This window comes from Oryctolagus cuniculus, chromosome 1, assembly GCF_964237555.1.
Source record: "Oryctolagus cuniculus chromosome 1, mOryCun1.1, whole genome shotgun sequence".
Taxonomy (NCBI): domain Eukaryota; kingdom Metazoa; phylum Chordata; class Mammalia; order Lagomorpha; family Leporidae; genus Oryctolagus; species Oryctolagus cuniculus.
Window position 1 is genome coordinate 48,972,127 of NC_091432.1, and position 18,470 is coordinate 48,990,596.

Genomic DNA, 18,470 nt, shown 5'->3' on the forward strand with positions numbered 1-18,470 from the left:
TGGAGAGACGTTACCAGTTCTGGTTACCACCTAGGTTGGTGACTAGGTGGGTGAAGGGATAAAGAAGCAGAGTGGGGGAATAAAAATTCTCCCAGTAAACCTCCTCTGAGGTATGAGCTACATAGGAAGGAGGAAGGTAGGGAATACCAGAGACATGCTGAGACTTATCTGCACAAGTTCTGGTCATGTGGGGAGCTGCATCTAATGGGACTCTAGATTGAAAACTACTGGACTACAGATGGGATCATTAAACTTTAACCCAGAGCTAATGAACAAAATACCTACAAAATGCCTACTAATGGGACCAAGAATTCAAGTAAGAACTGAGGTAACCTGGCAAGGTTAAGAAAGCATTTAGAGGAGCAGAGAGAGATGGAGATCTTGCCGGGATCTGGGGTAAAGGAAAAACTCACTGAGGCATGGAGCCCAGAGCCCACAGCCTCGCTCCAAGCTGTGTCCAGTATCACCGACGAATTAGCCTCCAAGAAGGGAAGGACAGAATTACGTTTTCGGCCAACACCCTAATGGCCGCCAGGCCGATCCCGTGAAAGGAAGCTGAGTTGGACCACATCATCATTCCCAGAGCTGAGATGAGAAGTAGGAAGAGTGGAGCCTTGGGCTCTGCAGCTTGTGAGGACTCTAGAAGAGCAGGGGACTTGCTCCCTGCAGCAAAGTGCATTTCCCAGCCCAACACCATTCCAGCTGTCGGGGCCTGTGCCTGCAAGAGACCTTCTGGAAGCACTGGAGTGTAGCCCCAGCCAGAATCTGTCAGTTGTCTCGAGGCCTTCTCCCAGTTCCTCACGAGGGGCCAATCTACACCGGAGAAGAGAGGAGTTAGAAGAGAGTCTCAGCTGCAGGGGATTGCTCTGGCCCTAATCAGCAAGCCTGGCCCCTGAGTCTTCAGTATGGCAGCCATGATAACCACTTTTAACTGGCTGACCGGGACCTGGTGTTTTTGAGAAAATGGGAGTTGCTAGGGAGGAGAGTGAAATTCACCAATAAAAGCAAGAGCTGTCTGTGGGGAGCAACCCGGACTGGACTGAGTTACTGGAATTAAGACTTATTCTATGCATCTGCCCTCCCACAATATGGCGCTGGGAGAGGAGAAAACAGCTTCTACGCAGCTGCCTCTTGCCAACTTGAGTGATGACCTCCAGGAGCTGATCCCGCTCCTGATTGGAGGAGAGCAGCGTACTCGGCGTGTGGGTAGCCGAGTTGGGATTGGCGGAAGAGGACTATAAAGGAGGAGAGAGACAACATGCACCAGGAACATCTAAGGGGAACATCTGAAGGAACACCTGTGCAGCCCCCGAGAGAGCCGGCCGGCGGTGTGCCGCTCCCCCGCGGAAGTGGGGAAAGTGGCCAGGGGGAACCGCCCTTCCACGGAGGTGGAAGGGACGGTAGCCAACCCGGGAAGAACCAGCAGCAAACCCGGGGAGGGCCGAGCAGACAAAAGAACAGCGCAGGGTCCTGTGTCGTTCCTCCACGAAGACGGGGAGCGACAGCTGTCCACATGCTCACTAGTCTGGGGGGATGACCCTGACACTGGTTGGAGTTGAACTTGAGTGGGATCCATGTCGTGTTGGAGTTGCTATCCACGTCACAGCACCAAAATGTAGGGGTGAGATGGTGGTGGCAAAAATAGTATTACCTCAGTTCTTTGTCTCACATGGAAGAAGAAGTTCCAAACAGACAAGGCAAAGAGAAAAGCAAGATTTATTAGAGTCAGAGACCTCCAGCCAGAGTGGCATGGAGGGGGCTCCAAGGGAAGCAAAATCCCTACGACTTTCTCGAGACAACATATTTGCACTTACATTATAGTCAAAGTCTTAAGGGTTCTAATAAATAGAGAGTTAAGTTGATTTTCCAGAAGAAAATAGGTTAGGGAATAAATAACAATCAAATGAACAAGTGTTCAGTTTCACTACAGAGATTTTTAAAACAGTCATGATATCATGAAAAATACAGTTATATGTAATTTCTATCAATTTGGCAAACCAAACTTTGAGTTCAGCTCTGCCTCTGTTTATTCTTTACTTCATCTGATCAATTCAAGTTCTTCTTTAAGATTTTTATCTGTATGAAAGGCAGAGTTGGGGGGTAGGGAGAGGAAGAGTGAGAGAATCTTCCATCTAAAGATGGGCCAAGCCGAAGCCAAGAGCCAGGAACTTCTTCCGGGGTTCCCACATGGGTGCAGGGGCCACCTTCTGCTACTTTCTCAGGAGCATTAGCAGGGAGCTGGATTGGAAGCGGAGCAGCTGGGTCTCAAACAAGCACCCATCTGGGATACGGGCATTGTAAGCAGCAGCTTTACCTGCTATGCCACAATGCCGGGCCCCTGAGTTGTTCTTATAGCACCATCGTTTTGGAGGTAGGGAGATAGTCGCCAGATAACCCAGAGAAATACAGTCCAGTTCTGACTGAGACTCTCATTGTATTTTGTTCAGTTCTTACTGTGCCTCTGGTTTCCCACCCATCTTGGAAGTAGAAGAATGAAAGTCTTCTGTAGTTGTGCCTCACAGAGGGCGGCTTGAGCAGTCCCCACTGGGGCAGGTTCTCTGGGTTATTGCAAAAAGCCATTTGAACTACTTTTGCATTCTCTAAAACCTTTTGGTCTCTGCCACCTGTCTGGATGAGACCTGCCCATGGCCTTCACCTCAAAGAAGCCATGCACTCATCATTTCCCCCACTGCAGTATTTCACACTGGGTCTTCTGGGAAGCAGTTCTGCAGATGGAGAGTTACTGAGGGTAATTCCTGTGAAACATAAAGGGAGGAGCAAGTAGGAAGAAAAAGCCTCAGACCAATATGGGAGTGAAGAGAGGCAGAAGGCAGGAGGGAAGACTGAGGGGAAAGGGCCTCAGGCTATAGCTAGAGACCACCTGGGCCACTCCAAGAGGCGGCTCCTGGCGTGGAGCTGGAGCTGTCCAGAGTGGATGTGGCTTCAGCTCAAACACTGCAGCAGACCTGAGGTGCTATGGCTGGCACACGTTGGCTGACTACGCTGCTCCCAGCAGGCTGCCTCCCAAACAGGGTCTCGGTAAGCCACACCTCTGTGGCTACCATACTCCTTTGGTCAAATACTGTTTCTTGAGGAGCTGTATCAGTTACTTGTGCTGGATAACAAGCCAACCTGAAGCACTGGCTTTTTAAAGAAATGTTTCTGATGCCTCTGACAGTTGGCTCTGTCAGCTCTGCTGATTTCAGTACATTTGTTCACATGGCATTGGAGAGTTGTCTTCTGAACGAGGCCCGGGTCCGTGAGTTGCAATTTGGATGATATGGCTCTGCTTCCTGTTTCTCTTGTCGTCCAGAGGACAAGCCTGGGTCAGTCCTTCTCTAGGAAAAATGCACAAGGCCTTCTGAGGCCCGGGCTTGGAACCAGCACATATTCACTACTGGATCATTGCATAGGCTGCAGCAAGTCATGTGGCTGACCCCAGGGTGAAGGGGACAGTCCATGACTGCGAGGCACCATAGTTACATGCTCTGGGCCAGGTTGAAGCCAGGAGCCAGAACTCCATCTGAGTTTCCCACATGGGTGCAGGTTGGAAGTGGAGCAGCTGGGACTCAATGCAGTGCTCTGATATGGGATGCTGGCATTGCAAGTAGCACCTTAACCCCTTGTACCACATCTTCTTTGTCAACTAATATCACTGCTGCATGCATTGGTATTCTGACAGCAACTGGGAGACCCCAAAGACACTCCTGGCTCCTGGCTTCAGATCAGCGCAACACCGGCCATTACAGCCAATTGGGGAGTGAACCATCAGATGGAAGACCCCCCCCACCTCTCCTCTCTCTTTGTAACTGACTTTCAAATAAATAAATAAATCTTTTAAAATAAAAATAAAAAATTTAAAAAATCAGTCCAATAACTACAGTTGCCACAGGAATAGAGTAGAAATTATTCCAAAAGACGTTTCCCATTGCAGATTCTGCTGAGAGAAAGAGAAGACCGTTAAGAGAAAGCTATTTGCAAGAGCCAATAAGACCACCCAACTGCTGCTAGGACCTGTGTGCTTTGTGTCATTTGCCCTCTGCCACGTGTCTCAGCATCACCATTCCCATCACACACACCTTGACACATCATTGTATTCAGCCCTTGTCAGAAATGCACTGTAATATGGGGCACCGCATAACACGTACATATGCAACAAGTGTCTTCAGAGCTTCTGTAGCCACCGCTTCATCTTCTCACACTTACACACATACCTCCCATACCCCAGCACACACACACACACACACACACACACACACACAGCATATTTCCTATTCACTTGTTTCCCACACACAAGCATGCACAACCTGGAACACACCACACACACATACCCTTACTTCCAAGAACAACTCCTTTCCCATCTAGGAGCACGAAAGGTCCTCTCTGGCACACCTAGACAAACATCCCCCAGGACCTCTGCCTTCCCTACCCCTCCTACCTCCAGGAAGATGCATCTGCCAAGCAGAGTCATTCCTACCCAACACTAGAGACCTGATCAGGTCACCCCGGATGAGGAAAAACCTCCAGCAGGAGGGGCTCTGTCCTGAGTTGTGTTGTCCTAAGGATCCGGTGAGCCTGGGCAAAGCCCCAGGCAGCTGTAGGACCCCTCTATGATGGCCATATATCCTGGGGACTCAGCCCATGAGACAGGACCTCTAATTTGGCCTCTGCCAGCTAACATTCACAGTAGATCTGGATCCTGCTGGAAGGGATGTTGCAGGCTGGTTCCTGGCCCCTGCTAGCCCCTTCTCTGTAGGGGATTTGGGCAGGATCCTGTCCCCATCCCCCATCATCAGGCCAGCTTCCCACTCCAAGACACACAGACCATTCAGACCTAACCCTGAAGGTGCCATGAGCTGATGAGCAGCCCTGTTTCTATTATCACCACCCTCTACTGACCAGATATCTGGTGTAGGGATTTAGTCTGGGTTGCGGATTCGGGGCTGGGAAGGGCCTGACCCCAGCTTGTTCCCTCCAGCCCAAGCTTTCTCTCCTTCCCTGTCAATCCCAAGAAAAGATCCTTGAGGCATCCAACAATTTAAGTTACCCTCCCTCAAGGTGGCAGGAAGCGCCATGTCCAGAAAGATGCTTACCTGTCTCAGTCACTGGAAGACTGAACCGCTGGGAGGTGTGCAAGGATACATGTCCCACCACGCAGCAGTAGATGGCCCCATCAGCTTCCACTGGGGACTTCAGTGTCAAGTAGCTAGTAACATTAAACGTCCCATCCTCATTCTTGACCGGAGGGCCACTGAATTCGCCTTCAGAAATCTGTAGGTGCTGGGGAGCCTTCTGGGTCCACTTCTCCCAAGTTATGGTAATGGATTCAGGGTAGAACCCAGATGTCTTGCACACCACACGTGCGTATCTGTTTTCTTTCGTTGGGGCTTGGTCCAGAGTTACTTTGCCAGCTGGGGAAGCTGCCAGGAGAGAAGAGTCACACAGCCTCAGGCCCAGAGCTCAGCCATCCTTTCCTGCCCTCACAGCTTCTGCTATCTGGCTTCCCTGGTGCCCACACATCTGTCCATCACTGCTACTGGCCAAGACGGGACCAGATCCACGAGATGGCCACTCTGCTTAAAGACCGAGACCGAGGTTGGGTAATTCTGCGGCCATGCCAGTCCTGTCATGCTGCGAAGCACTAATGTACCACACCAGACAGTGGCTCCCTGAAGGGAGGCAAGCACAAGCTTATGACCAGCCTGAGGTCTGACACGTAGCACGACCGCAGGAGAGGGGAGTGAACTGATGGCACTCACATTCAGCTAACCGTCATCATGCCAGCGCTCCATGAGTCTCTTAGCTATTTTGCATCGTGCACACCTTGGAGAATCTGCAGAAAATCTTGGAGCACTGTGGTGGTACAGACTCCTAACTGCTGCCTAATTTCCAGTCTGTGTTTTTGGTTAGATGTAACACATCCAGATTAAAGCTACATCACCCAGCTTCCACTGCAAGTCAGCATGGCCATGTGAATTAGGGTCTGAGGGTTCCAGGCACAATCAAAAGTGGCAAGAGCAACTTGCAGAAAGCCTGCCTAAATAGAAGTGTGTCCTGAAGAAAAGGGCCGTGGCCGTCGCTCCCATTCCCCTTCAGCATCCTTCTCCCCTTCACCTAGGAGGCAGCAGTGATGACTCAGGCAATTGGGTCCTTGAACCCACATGGGAGCCCTGGCTGCGGTCCTCTCTCAACCCATTGGGAGCATTTGGGGAGTGAACCAGTGAGTGACAGCTCACTGCTATCAAATAAAAAACTTGGATGAAATGTGGCACACTGGGGCCAGCGTCGTGGTGTAGTGAGTAAAGCTGCTGACTGTGGTCCAGCATCCAATATGGGCACCAGTTTCAGGCTCAGCCGCTGCACTTCTGACCCAGCTGCCTGCATACATCTTTAACGAACAGTGTGCCAAACTAACACAAGACATCAATAATGGGGCAAGGGCTGTGCATTAGCTTTACAAGTTTTTAAATCACACCAAACTAAATAGCTATGCATACTAGAGGCTGGTTTTTGTTTTTTTTTTAAATTTATTAATTTGAAAGGCAGAATTACAAAGACAGAGAGGGAGAGTCAGAGAGGGAGAGCAACTTCCATCAGCTGATTCACTCCCCAAATGGCCACAAAAGCCAGGGCTGTCCACGCCAAAGCCTGGACCCAGGGGCTTCTTCCAGGTCTCCCACTGGGGTGCAGGGCCCCAAGCACGTGGGCCATCTCCTGCTGCTATTGCAGGTATATTATCAGGGAACTGGACCAGAACTAGAGCAGCCAGGACTTGAACAGGTGTTCATATGGGATGCGCAAATGGCAGGCAGCGGCTTAACACACTACATCCCCAGGCCAGCGCCTTAATTTTTTAGATTTTTTAGTAAATGTAAAACTCTCCTAGAAAAAAATAAAGTCCATTACTTTTTCAAAAATCATTGTTTTTGGCTCTCTGTCTGGTGCAGAGGAAATGAATCCTAACTAACATATATCCCCACTCCCAAAGTCAATATGTCACAATATTCAAGGTCCTATGTACAGTCACGGAGGGCTCACAGACAGTGTTCCCTTATTAGTACTGAACTGTGTCCCTCCACAATTACTATGCCTCGCAAATTTCTAGCATCTCACACTGAGACTGTATTAATGAGAAAACTCAGCTTAAATGAGAACACTTGGGTAGGTCCTCATCTAATCTGACTGGGGTCCTTAGCAAACGAGGAAACAGGACCCAGACACAATGCACAGAGGGAAACCACAGGAACACAGGGAGAGAACAGCCAAGGAGAGAGGGCCCAAAAGAAACCAACACCCGTGACACCTCACCTTCAGAACCGCGAGAAACCACACGTTCTTGTGTAAGCCACCCAGTCACAGGTGTTTCATTATGGCAGCCCCAGCAACATACCCACGAAGTCCATCCACATATTATCAGGTCACTTTTCCAAATATATATATTTAAACTTCACATACGACAGAAAACATGCATATCTGTGAATGTGTGGCTTATTTCACTTACCATAATTGCCACCAAGAACATCCATTTACTGCACATGGCATTCCATCCTTTCATTTAAAGATTTCTATATGTATTATGAAAGAGTAAAACAACAGAGAAAGAGGGAGAGGGAGAGGGAGAGGGAGAGGGAGAGGGAGAGGGATGGGGAAAGAGAAAGAGAGAGAGAGAATGAGAGCGAGAGCAAGAACGAGCTTCCGTATACTGCTTCATTCCCCAGATTACTGCAACATTCGGGATAGGCTGGGCCAGAGCGAGGAGCCAGGAACTCCATCCTGGTTCTCCCACATGCATGGCAGGAGCCCCAGCACTTGGGCCATCTTCCACTGCCTCCCTGGGCACACTAGCCAGGAGCTGAACTGGAAGTGGAGCAGCCAGACTTGAACCAACACTCTGGATATGGAATGCCAGTGGCAAAACCCACTGTGATACAATCCAGGCCCCAGATGTGGGCATCTTCACCGCTAAGCCAAACCCTGGCCTGTGTTGCCTTTCTCTGAACACCTTCCTCCCTGGTCCCCTTAATGGCCATGGTAACTGACTCCCACCAACAGCGTGTCAGGGTTCCCTTGTCTCTACGTTCTCACCAGGGTGCATCAGGCCTTTTTGTACTGGAAGACAGTGGAGCTCAAGGATGGATTCAGGGGATGTTTTTGTCCTGGGAACTTTTCTTCCTCACTTCAGGCACTCAACTGGAGGTTTGCACTTGTTGTCCTATCACATGGCCCATTTTGTATTGGGAAATCCAGGCCCAAAGATATTAAATGACAGATGCACTCAGTGTGGAAGCAAAAAGCTGGCATGGGGGTCACTTCTGAGAGCCACAGCCCAGCTTCCCTCTCCTTTCCGAGGTAGCTCTTCAGTGAGACTGACTCCCACCCCATATGGGAATAACGTAATGATCACCATGGCCGCCTTTCTCTGCCCACGCACAGGGAATGAAGCTGTGCCCTGACAGTCACTTCCCCTGCGTGTTTTCATGGCATCTTCCCAACAGCCCTCCCGGGCAGACGACTCCCCTTGTTCAGACAAAAGGGCACTGAGATTCAGAATGCCTAATAGCTTGCCCAAGGTTGTCTAATTCTACCAAAGCCCAGGACTCAACCCACGTCTGATCCCCGGACCCCTGCTCTAAGCCTTGCTCCACCCGAGCCCCAGCACCAGGGCAAGGAACCGCAGGGCGCTGCCCTAGGACACTCACCCACAACTTCCACCTGGACTACGCCCTCTGCCTTCTGGGGGGTAACCACCACCTCACAGCGGTACTCTCCGGCTTCCCTGAGCTGGATGCCAGGCAGCCGCAGTGAGGCGTCTCCCCTCTCCAGCAGCTCAAGAGACACGCTGGCTCCAGGTCGGAATGCTGCTTGGTGACCGCCATAATACTCATACAGCCTGGCTTCCATTTCCGATCCTCGAATCTTCCGAAACCAGATGACACCCATGATGCTGCTGTCCAGGAGTGGGGAACCGGGGATCTTACAGTAGATGGTGACGTCCTCATTGAGGAACACGACCTGAGTCTTCCCTGCCATCTCCACTTTCAGAAAACCTGTGGCGACAGGAGAACTCAGTTATAGGAGCCCCTTGGCAAACAACAGGCCCGCAGCTCACACAACCACATGAATGGCAAGCAAATTCCTTTAGGGCATGGATAGGGAAGGACTCGGGACAAGGGCCCTTTGTCCATGGCCCTGCTACAGTGGTAAGTGGAGGGTTCGACCCCCGCCCATACATCAAGATGGCTCCTGCTGATATGAAGCCCAGGAACTGGTCTATCCACGAGAAAGCATGAGGCAGATGAACGAGCAAACGAGCTGATTGCTAGCAAAGTATTTTATTGAAAAGTACAGAGGGACTGAAAGCTAAGGGGCAAAGTTCCCAGTGAAACAACCAGGAGGAGCTTTTTCCCAGGAAAAAGTTATGAAAGGAAGTCATCTGGGGGTTTTATACCACTGGAAAATTTGGCCATGGACTTTTCAAGGAAAGCACTTCTTGTGTGGTCAGCTCATCCTGCCTTCTCGTGTCCTATTCCTCCCATTAGGCTTCCTCTTGGATGGAGAACAGGTTCTGTCTTGGGGCCTTCTGCAGGAGGAGGTGGGGATTGCCTTCCACAGTAGATCCAGCCACCTGGCCTTCTGCGTGGCCTTGGCACCTGAGTGCACTTTTCTACAGACTCTTCCACAAATTTATTTATTAATTTATTTTTAATGGTAAGCTTTTTTTTTTCAGTACCAATCAGTCTTCATTTATTCATTGTACTTCCCCAAGGAAAGGAGAAGGGATGGGAAAGTCAGCCAGGTCTCCCACATGGGTGCAGAGGCCAAAGCACTTGGGTCATCTGCTGCTGCTTTCCCGGGTGCATTAGCAGGGAGCTGAATCAGAAGTAGAGCAGCTGGGACTGGAACCCGTGCCCACGTGGCATGCCAGCACTGCATGCAGCCGCTTAACCTGCTACACCAGAGCACTGACCCCCTAAACAGGCATTTTGATCAACACATTCTTGGCCATCGAATATGGACAACATGATCCAACACAAAAGGGAAACTTCTCACCCTCCACTATAAAAAGGGCAGTCCAATACCAACTGTTACAGAAATGAAGTCACATGGAAAACTTTCACCAACTGCATGAACTGTCTTCTCGGAGGCGTCTTCCACAGAGAGATCTCGCTTGGCCTCCTGGTCAGTCCCTGGAAGCATTTCTCATCTTCCACCCAGGGAAGACAACCAGCTTTCTCCACACTTGCCTGCATGTCAGCTTTAATGTCTTCTACATGCCGGCGCCACGGCTCAATAGGCTAATCCTCCACCTAGCGGCGCCGGCACACCGGGTTCTAGTCCCGGTCGGGGCGCCAGATTCTATCTCAGTTGCCCTCTTCTAGGTCAGCTCTCTGCTGTGGCCCGGGAAGGCAGTGGAGGATGGCCCAAGTGCTTGGGCCCTGGACCCCATGGGAGACGAGGAGAGGCACCTGGCTCCTGCCTTCGGATCAGTGCGGTGCACCGGCCGCAGTGCGCCAGCTGTGGCGGCCATTGGAGGGTGAACCAACATCAAAAAGAAGACCTTTCTCTCTGTCTCTCTCTCACTATCCACTCTGCCTGTCAAAAAAAAAAAAAAAAAAAAAAAAAAAAGTCTTCCACAGAACCAGGTCCTTTGGGTGCTTTAGGAGTGTTTCCTGCTTTTTGAGGGATTGCTGACCTTTTGATGATGGGTTCATGGTTTTGAGCCCTTCCCATGCTGGCTGGATTTTGTGACTTTTGGCTGGGGTATCTCCTATACAGCTGCTTCTTCAGTCTCCTCCTCATCGTCATCTCCATCGCCGCCACCTCCATCAGCGGCAGGTTTTGCTTTTCCTGAGGTACCTTGCTGCACCCCTAGGAGCAGATTGCCTTCCAGGTGTGCTTAACAGTCTCACGTCCTCCTCTTCTTGAGTCCACGTCTTCCTCCCTGGCCACTAAGGGCCGTCCACTCACATGCACAGGCCCTGAACCACACTTCAACTTGAAGACACGGGTGATGCTATTTCAAAGCCACCCAGGGAAACCATTGGCCATGCATTTGCAAAATTCCCAGGGTGCCTGTAACTGGACTGGCCGCATCATTCATTGCTTCTGCCTCAACAATGTGACGTGCATCCTGTGCACCAGCACCAACTGGACATCGTTAATATAACAAGTGCTGATTTTTCACTGTCCACTTCAAAGTGGGAATCTTTGTTAGCCTTTAGTTCACAACCAGGAAGAGTTCTGGGGCCTCGTGTCCATGTCCACCGAATCTTCCACGGGGCAGAGGCACGCACCGAGCTAGGAGAGCAGGTGGACAGAAGCCGCCGCCCACTGCTGCAAAGGACATCCACGCAGGACTGGGCCACGCCAGGCTTTTATTCTTTTTAAAGCTGTTGTACATGAAATTGCTTTCTTAACTTTATTTTCAGGGTGTGCACTCAAATGCTTAGAAATACTATTTATTCTTTTTGATATCATCATCAACTATTCTGTTTAATGTCTACATTTTTGCATTTATTTATTGGAAAGGCAGAGAGAGAGAGGTCTAGGTAGAGGTAGAGAGAGAGAGGGAGGGAGAGAGAGAGTGAGGTCTTCCATTGCCTGGTTCACTCTCCCAAGTGAATGCAAAGGACCCAGCAGCACCAGGTGGAAGCCAGGAGCCAGGAGCTTCTTGTCTCCCACGTGGGTGCAGGGGCCCAAGCACCTGGGCCACCTTCTGCTGCTTTTGCAGGCACATTAGCAAGGAGCTGGATGGGAAGTGGAGTAGTCAGGACTCAAACCGGCGTCCACGTGGGATGCCAGTGCTGCAGGCCGTGGCTTTAACCCCCATTTTTACTCTCTTTAGAACTTACTTTTGTTTCTCAAACTTGGGGAAACAGCATATGCGTTTACACACATACATGTCGCGTGTGTATATGGCATACATCCTTATGGCACAAAGCCCTTCCTCTGCCTTCAAGATCTGCCAGAGTGCTAAGCCTGCAGGTAGGCAGCCCCTGGCCTCTGCCAGCCTCAGCCGCTGCAGCTCTACCCCCACCCCCACTGGCTCTCTTGCAGGCTCCCGGCTTCTCCGGTGACCGCCGCCACCCTCCCCCCCCACCCCCATGGTGCACTTGCAGGCTCCGGGTTTCTCTGGCGACTGCCACCAACCCCCCCCCCCACACACACACACAGGCGAACTCGCCGGCTCCGGGCTTCTCCCGCGACTTCCGCTATCCCTCCCCCAACACACACACACCGGCGCTCTCGCCGGCTCCGGGCTTCTCTCGCGACCGCCACCAACCCCCCCCCCCCCGCCCCCCGACACTCACACACCGGCGCTCTCGCGGGTTCCCGGCTACTCCGGCGATCGCCACCCAACACCCGCCCCCCCCCAACACCCGCCCCCCCCCCCCCCCAACACACACCGGCGAACTCGCCGGCTCCGGGCTTCTCCGGCGACCGCCACCAAACTCCCCGCCGCCCCCCACCCCCCACACACACCGGCGAACTCGCCGGCTCCGAGATTCTCCAGCGAATGCCACCAATCCCCCGCCCCCCCCACACACACACACCGGCGCTCTCGCCGGCTCCGGGCTTCTCCCGCGACCGACCGCCGCTAACCGCCCCTCCCCCCACACACACACACACCGGCGCTCTCGCCGGGTCCGGGCTTCTCCGGCCACCGCCGCTACCCCCCCACTCCCCCCCACACACACACCGGCGCTCTGGCCACACCCAGAAGGTCTGGGCAATCGGGCGACCCCTAAAGCGCACACTCTTAGGACACAGTCTGGGGGCTGTCACCCGGCACACAGAATGCCTTCAGGACAGTCACCTGTGGAATCGCTACCCGAGTCTGTATTTCGCGAAGCAGGGCTCCGAGCCGGGCTGGCGACGGCGGCGTCCCGTTCCCACCCCCTCTCCCCACGCCCTCTCCCCAGACCCCGGGCCCCCCACACCGCACCGTCCCCTCCGCTCCCTGGCCCTACCTGTCGCCCCCAGCGTGCCCCACACTGCCAGCAGCAGCGGCGTCGGTCCTAGCCCGCTCGCCATTCACTCGGCCGCTCTGCGTTCCGTCCTCTTGCCGTCCGCTCCGCAGGTGCCGGCCGCTGAGCAAAGCGCTGCTGTCAATGCTTCCGCAGCCAGCGGCGGGCGAGAACGTTCTTCTGCCGCGGACGCGAGCTCAGGGCGCAACCCCAAAGTATGAAATGACTCTGGAAACCCTCTGGAGTAGCCGGCGGCGCCTGGAGCCAGTTGAGCACGTGACTACGATGACGCTAGATGCGCCGCGCGACTGTGCGGCACGCCTCCCTACGATTCCGTGGATGTTCGCGGCTCGCCGAAATTGGGATCACCCACGGAGAGCCCCCGACCTGGAGAGGTGATCCGGACGGCACTTCCGAACCTGAGGCGCTGTTCGCAACAATTGAGCTGGGAAACCCAGTGAGCCAGGGGATCTGGCCGGCGGCAAGTGCGCGGGGCGGGACCCAGGGGGCGTGGCGGGACCCAGGGGGCGTGGCGGCGCTCACCCCGCTGGAAACAGCTCCTTTCCTGGGAGGTCTCTAAACCCCGAGAGGCAGAGAGAGATGTCTGGAGGTGAGAGACCAGCAGAGCGTGCCCGTCCCCCAGCTCCCTCTCAGCAGGAAGCTGGCTCAGCCAGAGCTCAAACCCAGGACTCCCATATGGGCTTCTCACCCGCCCTGCATTCTTCCCACTTTGTCAAACGTCTTCTCCCCCACGGAATGAAAAGGCAAATACTACATATTTTGGGGGTTTTACGTGTGCCGTAATTAAAGATGAATCCCTGCACACAATAACTGGAATAATAGTGTTAACAAAAACTTACCCTGAAAAATTGATGTAACATTCATAAAAGGAATCCAAGTATAACAACTGCAGTGTGTAAAGTCTTTCTCATTTTCTATCAAATTGAAATCCCGTTATTTGTAGTTTGAAAAATAGTCCAAACTAAATAAGCCAAAAACAAATCAATATGTCTTCAGTCTAATCAAAATTTTTCCGTTTAAAAGTTAACAAAGCATTTTCAGTCACATACTTATAAAGATTGCTTTTGTAGGGCCGGCGCCGCGGCTCAGTAGGCTAATCCTCCGCCTTGCGGCGCCAGCACACCGGGGTTCTAGTCCCAGTCAGGGCACCGGATTCCGTCCCGGTTGCCCCTCTTCCAGGTCAGCTCTCTGCTGTGGCCAGGGAGTGCAGTGGAGGATGGCCCAAGTGCTTGGGCCCTGCACCCGCATGGGAGACCAGGAGAAGCACCTGGCTCCTGCCATCGGATCAGCGTGGTGCGCCAGCATTGGAGGGTGAACCAACGGCAAAAGGAAGACCTTTCTCTCTCTCACTGTCCATGCTGCCTGTCAAAAAAAAAAAAAAGATTGCTTTTGTAACTCTGCACTTAAAGAGAAAATTATTTTAATTCCCCCCAACTTGGTAATAATAATATTAAAGGTTCTTAAAATCCTGACTTTAAGTTAGGATGTGTGGCCTTCACATTAAATGGTTCCTAAAACACTAGCTTCCTTCATTTATTTTTTTTAAAGACTTATTTTATTTTTATTTGAAAGAGTTACAGAGAGAGGTAGAGACACAGAGCGAGGTCTTCCATCCGCTGGTTCACTCCCCAGATGGCCACAATGGCCAGAGCTGAGCCCATCTGAAGCCAGGAGCCAGGAGCTTCTTCCGGCTCTCCTACATGGGTGCAGGGTTGGGACATCTTCTGCTGTTTCCCTAGGCCACAGCGCACAGCTGGATCAGAAGAAGAGCAGCTGGGACTAGAACTGGCTCCCATAAGAGATGCCTACACTTCAGGCCAGGGCTTTAACTCGCTGCACCACAGGCTGGCCCCAGCTGCCTTCATTTAAAGGAAGAGCAGTGATGGAAATGTTTTTTCATAGTTTAATTGCAGGTGCAATTTTGTTTCCAGAAGACACTGATGGTCTTCTATACAGACCTATTCTAGGCACAAGCATTTAAATACACACCCACATATTCCAGCCAAAATGCTGTTCCTTCAGTTACAGGCCACATAACTTGGTACGCATGTAGCAGGATGCCTGCACCGAGACAACACACCAAGGCCTCTTACCACGAAGCAGTCTTTTATTAAGCCGGCATAAGGCCCAGGTGATTTCTTTATTCTTTTTTTTTTTTTTTAGATTCATTTTATTTATTTGAAAGACAGAATTACATACAGAGGTAGAGCCATAGAGAGAGCTTTTCCATTCCTCTGGTTCACTCCCCAAATGACCACAAAAGCCAGAGCTGAGCTTATAGGAAGCCAAAAGCCAGGAGCTTCTTGCAGGTCTCTCACACCGGTGCAGGGTCCCAAGGCCACCCGAACCTGCTTAGAAGAAAGAAACCGTGGCTCTGGGTATTCACTGGCCTCACATGGTTTAAAGCAAAACCTTCAGATACTTTTTTATAAAAAAGATTTATTAATTTATTTATTTGGAAGTCAGAGTTACAGAGAGAGAGGTCTTCCATCCACTGGTTCATTCCCCAACTGGCCACAATGGCTCGAGCAGCACCAATCTGAAGCCAAGAGCCACGAGCTTCTTCCATGCTTCCCACATGGGGCAGGGGCCAAGGACTTTGGCCATCTTCTACTGCTTCCCCAGGCCACAGCAGAGAGCTGGATCAGAAGTGGGGCAGCTGGGACTAGAACCGGCACCCATATGGGATGCAGCACTACAGGCAGCGGCTTTACCGGCTACACCACAGCGCTGGCTCCAGGTAAGTACTTTTGACTTTGCAAAAGATAACTTCTGAGGAAAACAAGCATTTTGCACCATAAACCTGCGCTGGGACCACCCTGACTGCCCACTACCCTGTCTGGCTTCCCACCTCCCCTCCCCCAGAGGAATCGACCCTAACTTCTGTTAGTCGAACTGGGCGATGACTTCTCTGGCATCTTCAAGCTAATAGGGCAGAGTCACAGTCAAGACAGGGTTCCAGCCACAGGTCGGGGAAGCAGTGCCAGCTTGCAGAAACTGCTTCTGTCCAAGGTTTCATGTTAGTTTAGCAGTTAAAATTTATGAGCAATCTTTTATCTATAGGCCAATTAAAAGAAAGCTTTCAATAAATTTTCCCATGTCGACATAAAACATGTACATATGTATAACATCAGTAATAGCTTCTTAAAGTCCTTAGCTGTTTTTTTTTTTAAATTATCATTAATTGATTGCAAAACAATTGGTTGATGGTTGCTCTCCATGGTGATAAAAAACAACAAAAAGCCTTCCAGCTGTGCAGACCTGGAGCTGCTGCGGACTTATCCCTGAGATTGCTCATGGACCTGAGAACACAGTGCAGGAATGAGGGCCTTTGATTAAAATATACAAAAATACAAACCCAGACTGTTTATATTAAAAAAAAAAAAAAAAAACAAGAAGTTCAAATGCACAAGATACGTCGTTTGCACATAGTTAGTGCAGTTGGCATCCTGGAGAAAGTGGGACCCCAGGTGCAGTTATCCAAGGGAGCAAATAAATAAATCACATTGGCCCAGAATGGGGTCAGGAGTGAGCTCAGGAGCAGCGGGTCTGTGACTGTTCCCCTAGCCACCCTTTTTGCCGATCGTCACAACACATTGCTTGGGACACTTCCTAGCACCCTGTCCCAGGATTGAGTTATGAGGAAACAAGATGTGGAAAACCCTGCCTTACTCCCGAGAGTCCCTCCCACAGGACATAGTGGTTTGGGGGTTGGGTCCAGGAATCTGGTCCCACAACCAAGTTTCTCACCCTGGCTAGGGAAGTATTATTCCATATCCTTCCTTCAAAGGAAAACTTCCCCCATCCACACGACTTTCCAAAGCAAGAGATTTGGCACACGGGGCCTCAGGTAAAGCATGCAGGTTACAGGGTAATACCCCCCAAAACCCTTAATTGCATTTGGATACAGCATGGTTGGAATTCCCTGCCTCACTCCTTCCTCCCGGCAAGAGGGGAAAAGAGGTGACGCTGTGAACCCCAGCCTGGGATACATGGCAATGCCAGCTCTTCCCAACCCACCCTGTCCCCACTTTCTTTACTCTGCAGTTGATGCCTGCCCCTTGAAACTTCTTGATAGCCAAAAAACTAGCCCCCACCCCCTGTGGCTCAATTCTGGGCCTCGGGGAGCATGGCAGGGCTGTGGATCTCCCCCTCATCCTCCCGGAAGTAGGCTGGCTTTCCCTGGGAGCCGGGGGCCTGCTGGGCCTTCAGGGGGCACGAGGCCACCATATGGCTGATGCTCTGGCAGAAGTGGCACTTCTTGGGTTGGGGTGGCAGCCTGCACTCCTAGGCATGATGGTCTAGACCTCCACAGTTGTAGCACCTGTCTCCTTTAGATCCGTGCTTTTGCATGCTCTGCCTCTGTGGCCGCCTCTCGCTGCCACCACAGAACACCCACCAGGCCCTGTGACACGGATGGATTCCAGGTCCTTGGCGGACTTCTTGAAGGTGAATTCCACTGCTTCACCCTCCTTCAGGCTCCGGAAGGCCTCCATGTGCAGCTTACTCTGGTGCACAAAGACATCCACGGGGCGGCGGCGGGGGGTCGGGGGGGTCGAGCACCGCCCCAGCGCGGGTGGTCATGTACAGGAGGCTAAACCCCATGCTCACCTTGAATCACTTACAGATGCTGGCCCGGTGCAGCAGCTGCAGCTCGTCCACCGCCCGGGCCGCATCCTCCGGTGCCTCCTCGGGCGCCTTCTCCACCGCCTTGGTGCAGCCACCTGTAAACTGCTGGTTGGACACGGAGCCCATGGTCGTCGGCAGAGCCCGCGGCCCCGGGCCCCAAGTCGGGCGGCTGCTGGCCCCAGAGAAGTACGGAGGCCAAAGGAGCTTTTAGTTGCTTTTTAAAAAGAGATTTATTTATTTGAAAGGCAGAGTTACTGAGAGGCAGAGAGAGAGAGAGAGAGAGAGAGAGAGAGAATATCTTCTACCCGCTGGTTCACTCCACAGTGACCACAACAGCCAGAGCTGGGCTGATCTGAAGCCAGAAGCTAGGAGCTTCTTCCAGGTCTCCCACATGGGGGCAGGGGTCCAGAATTTAGCCATAGCAGAGAGCTGGATTGCAAGTGGAGCAGCCAGGATTTGAACCTGTGGCCATATGGGATGCTGGCACTGCAGGCAGCAGCTTTACCCACCATACCACAGTGTTGGCCCCACCTTAGTTACTTTCAAGTGGTATTGAACTATTTTCGTAGATAGCATATGAAAACATATTTAAAACCCCAAATAGCTGTTCCATAGAATATAAGGTGCTAAGAGTACCAAAGTTTACATTTAGACACTTTTATCTCATTTACCTGTACCCAATTGACAATTAGCAATTACACCTAGCTGACTTAAGACACTGATATTATATCATAACTCTATCTGAATTAAGGTCAAAATTACATTTATATGGAATATTACTCCTTTTTCTAAAACTCTAGTTAAAAATCAGTGACATAGGGGCCAGCGCCGTGGCTCACTTGGTTAATCCTC

At 51.6% G+C, this 18,470-nt stretch overlaps 1 protein-coding gene and 1 pseudogene across 1 annotated transcript; both read right to left on the bottom strand.

Moving 5' to 3' along the window:
• Positions 1 to 1,697: 1,697 nt before the first annotated feature.
• Positions 1,698 to 13,435, bottom strand: LOC138843073 (natural cytotoxicity triggering receptor 3 ligand 1-like). The gene is made up of 4 exons (XM_070072808.1): positions 12,972 to 13,435; positions 8,700 to 9,047; positions 5,094 to 5,420; positions 1,698 to 3,937 (listed from the first exon to the last, which is right to left on the bottom strand). The coding sequence occupies exons 1-4, from the start codon at positions 13,033 to 13,035 to the stop codon at positions 3,858 to 3,860; spliced, it is 819 nt and encodes a 272-aa protein (XP_069928909.1). The 5' UTR covers positions 13,036 to 13,435; the 3' UTR covers positions 1,698 to 3,857.
• A 3,585-nt stretch (positions 13,436 to 17,020) lies between these two features.
• On the bottom strand, positions 17,021 to 17,840 carry LOC100341217 (protein lin-28 homolog A pseudogene; annotated as a pseudogene).
• Positions 17,841 to 18,470: the final 630 nt, after the last annotated feature.

Excerpts from the sequence above, each read along its gene's own strand:
- LOC138843073 (XM_070072808.1), bottom strand. The coding sequence starts at position 13,035 with ATGGCGAGCGGGCTAGGACCGACGCCGCTGCTGCTGGCAGTGTGGGGC. Across the intron at positions 9,048-12,971 it reads GGGCACGCTGGGGGCGACAG|GTTTTCTGAAAGTGGAGATG; the intron begins GTAGGGCCAGGG and ends CTGTCGCCACAG. Across the intron at positions 5,421-8,699 it reads AGTCCAGGTGGAAGTTGTGG|CTTCCCCAGCTGGCAAAGTA; the intron begins GTGAGTGTCCTA and ends CTCTCCTGGCAG.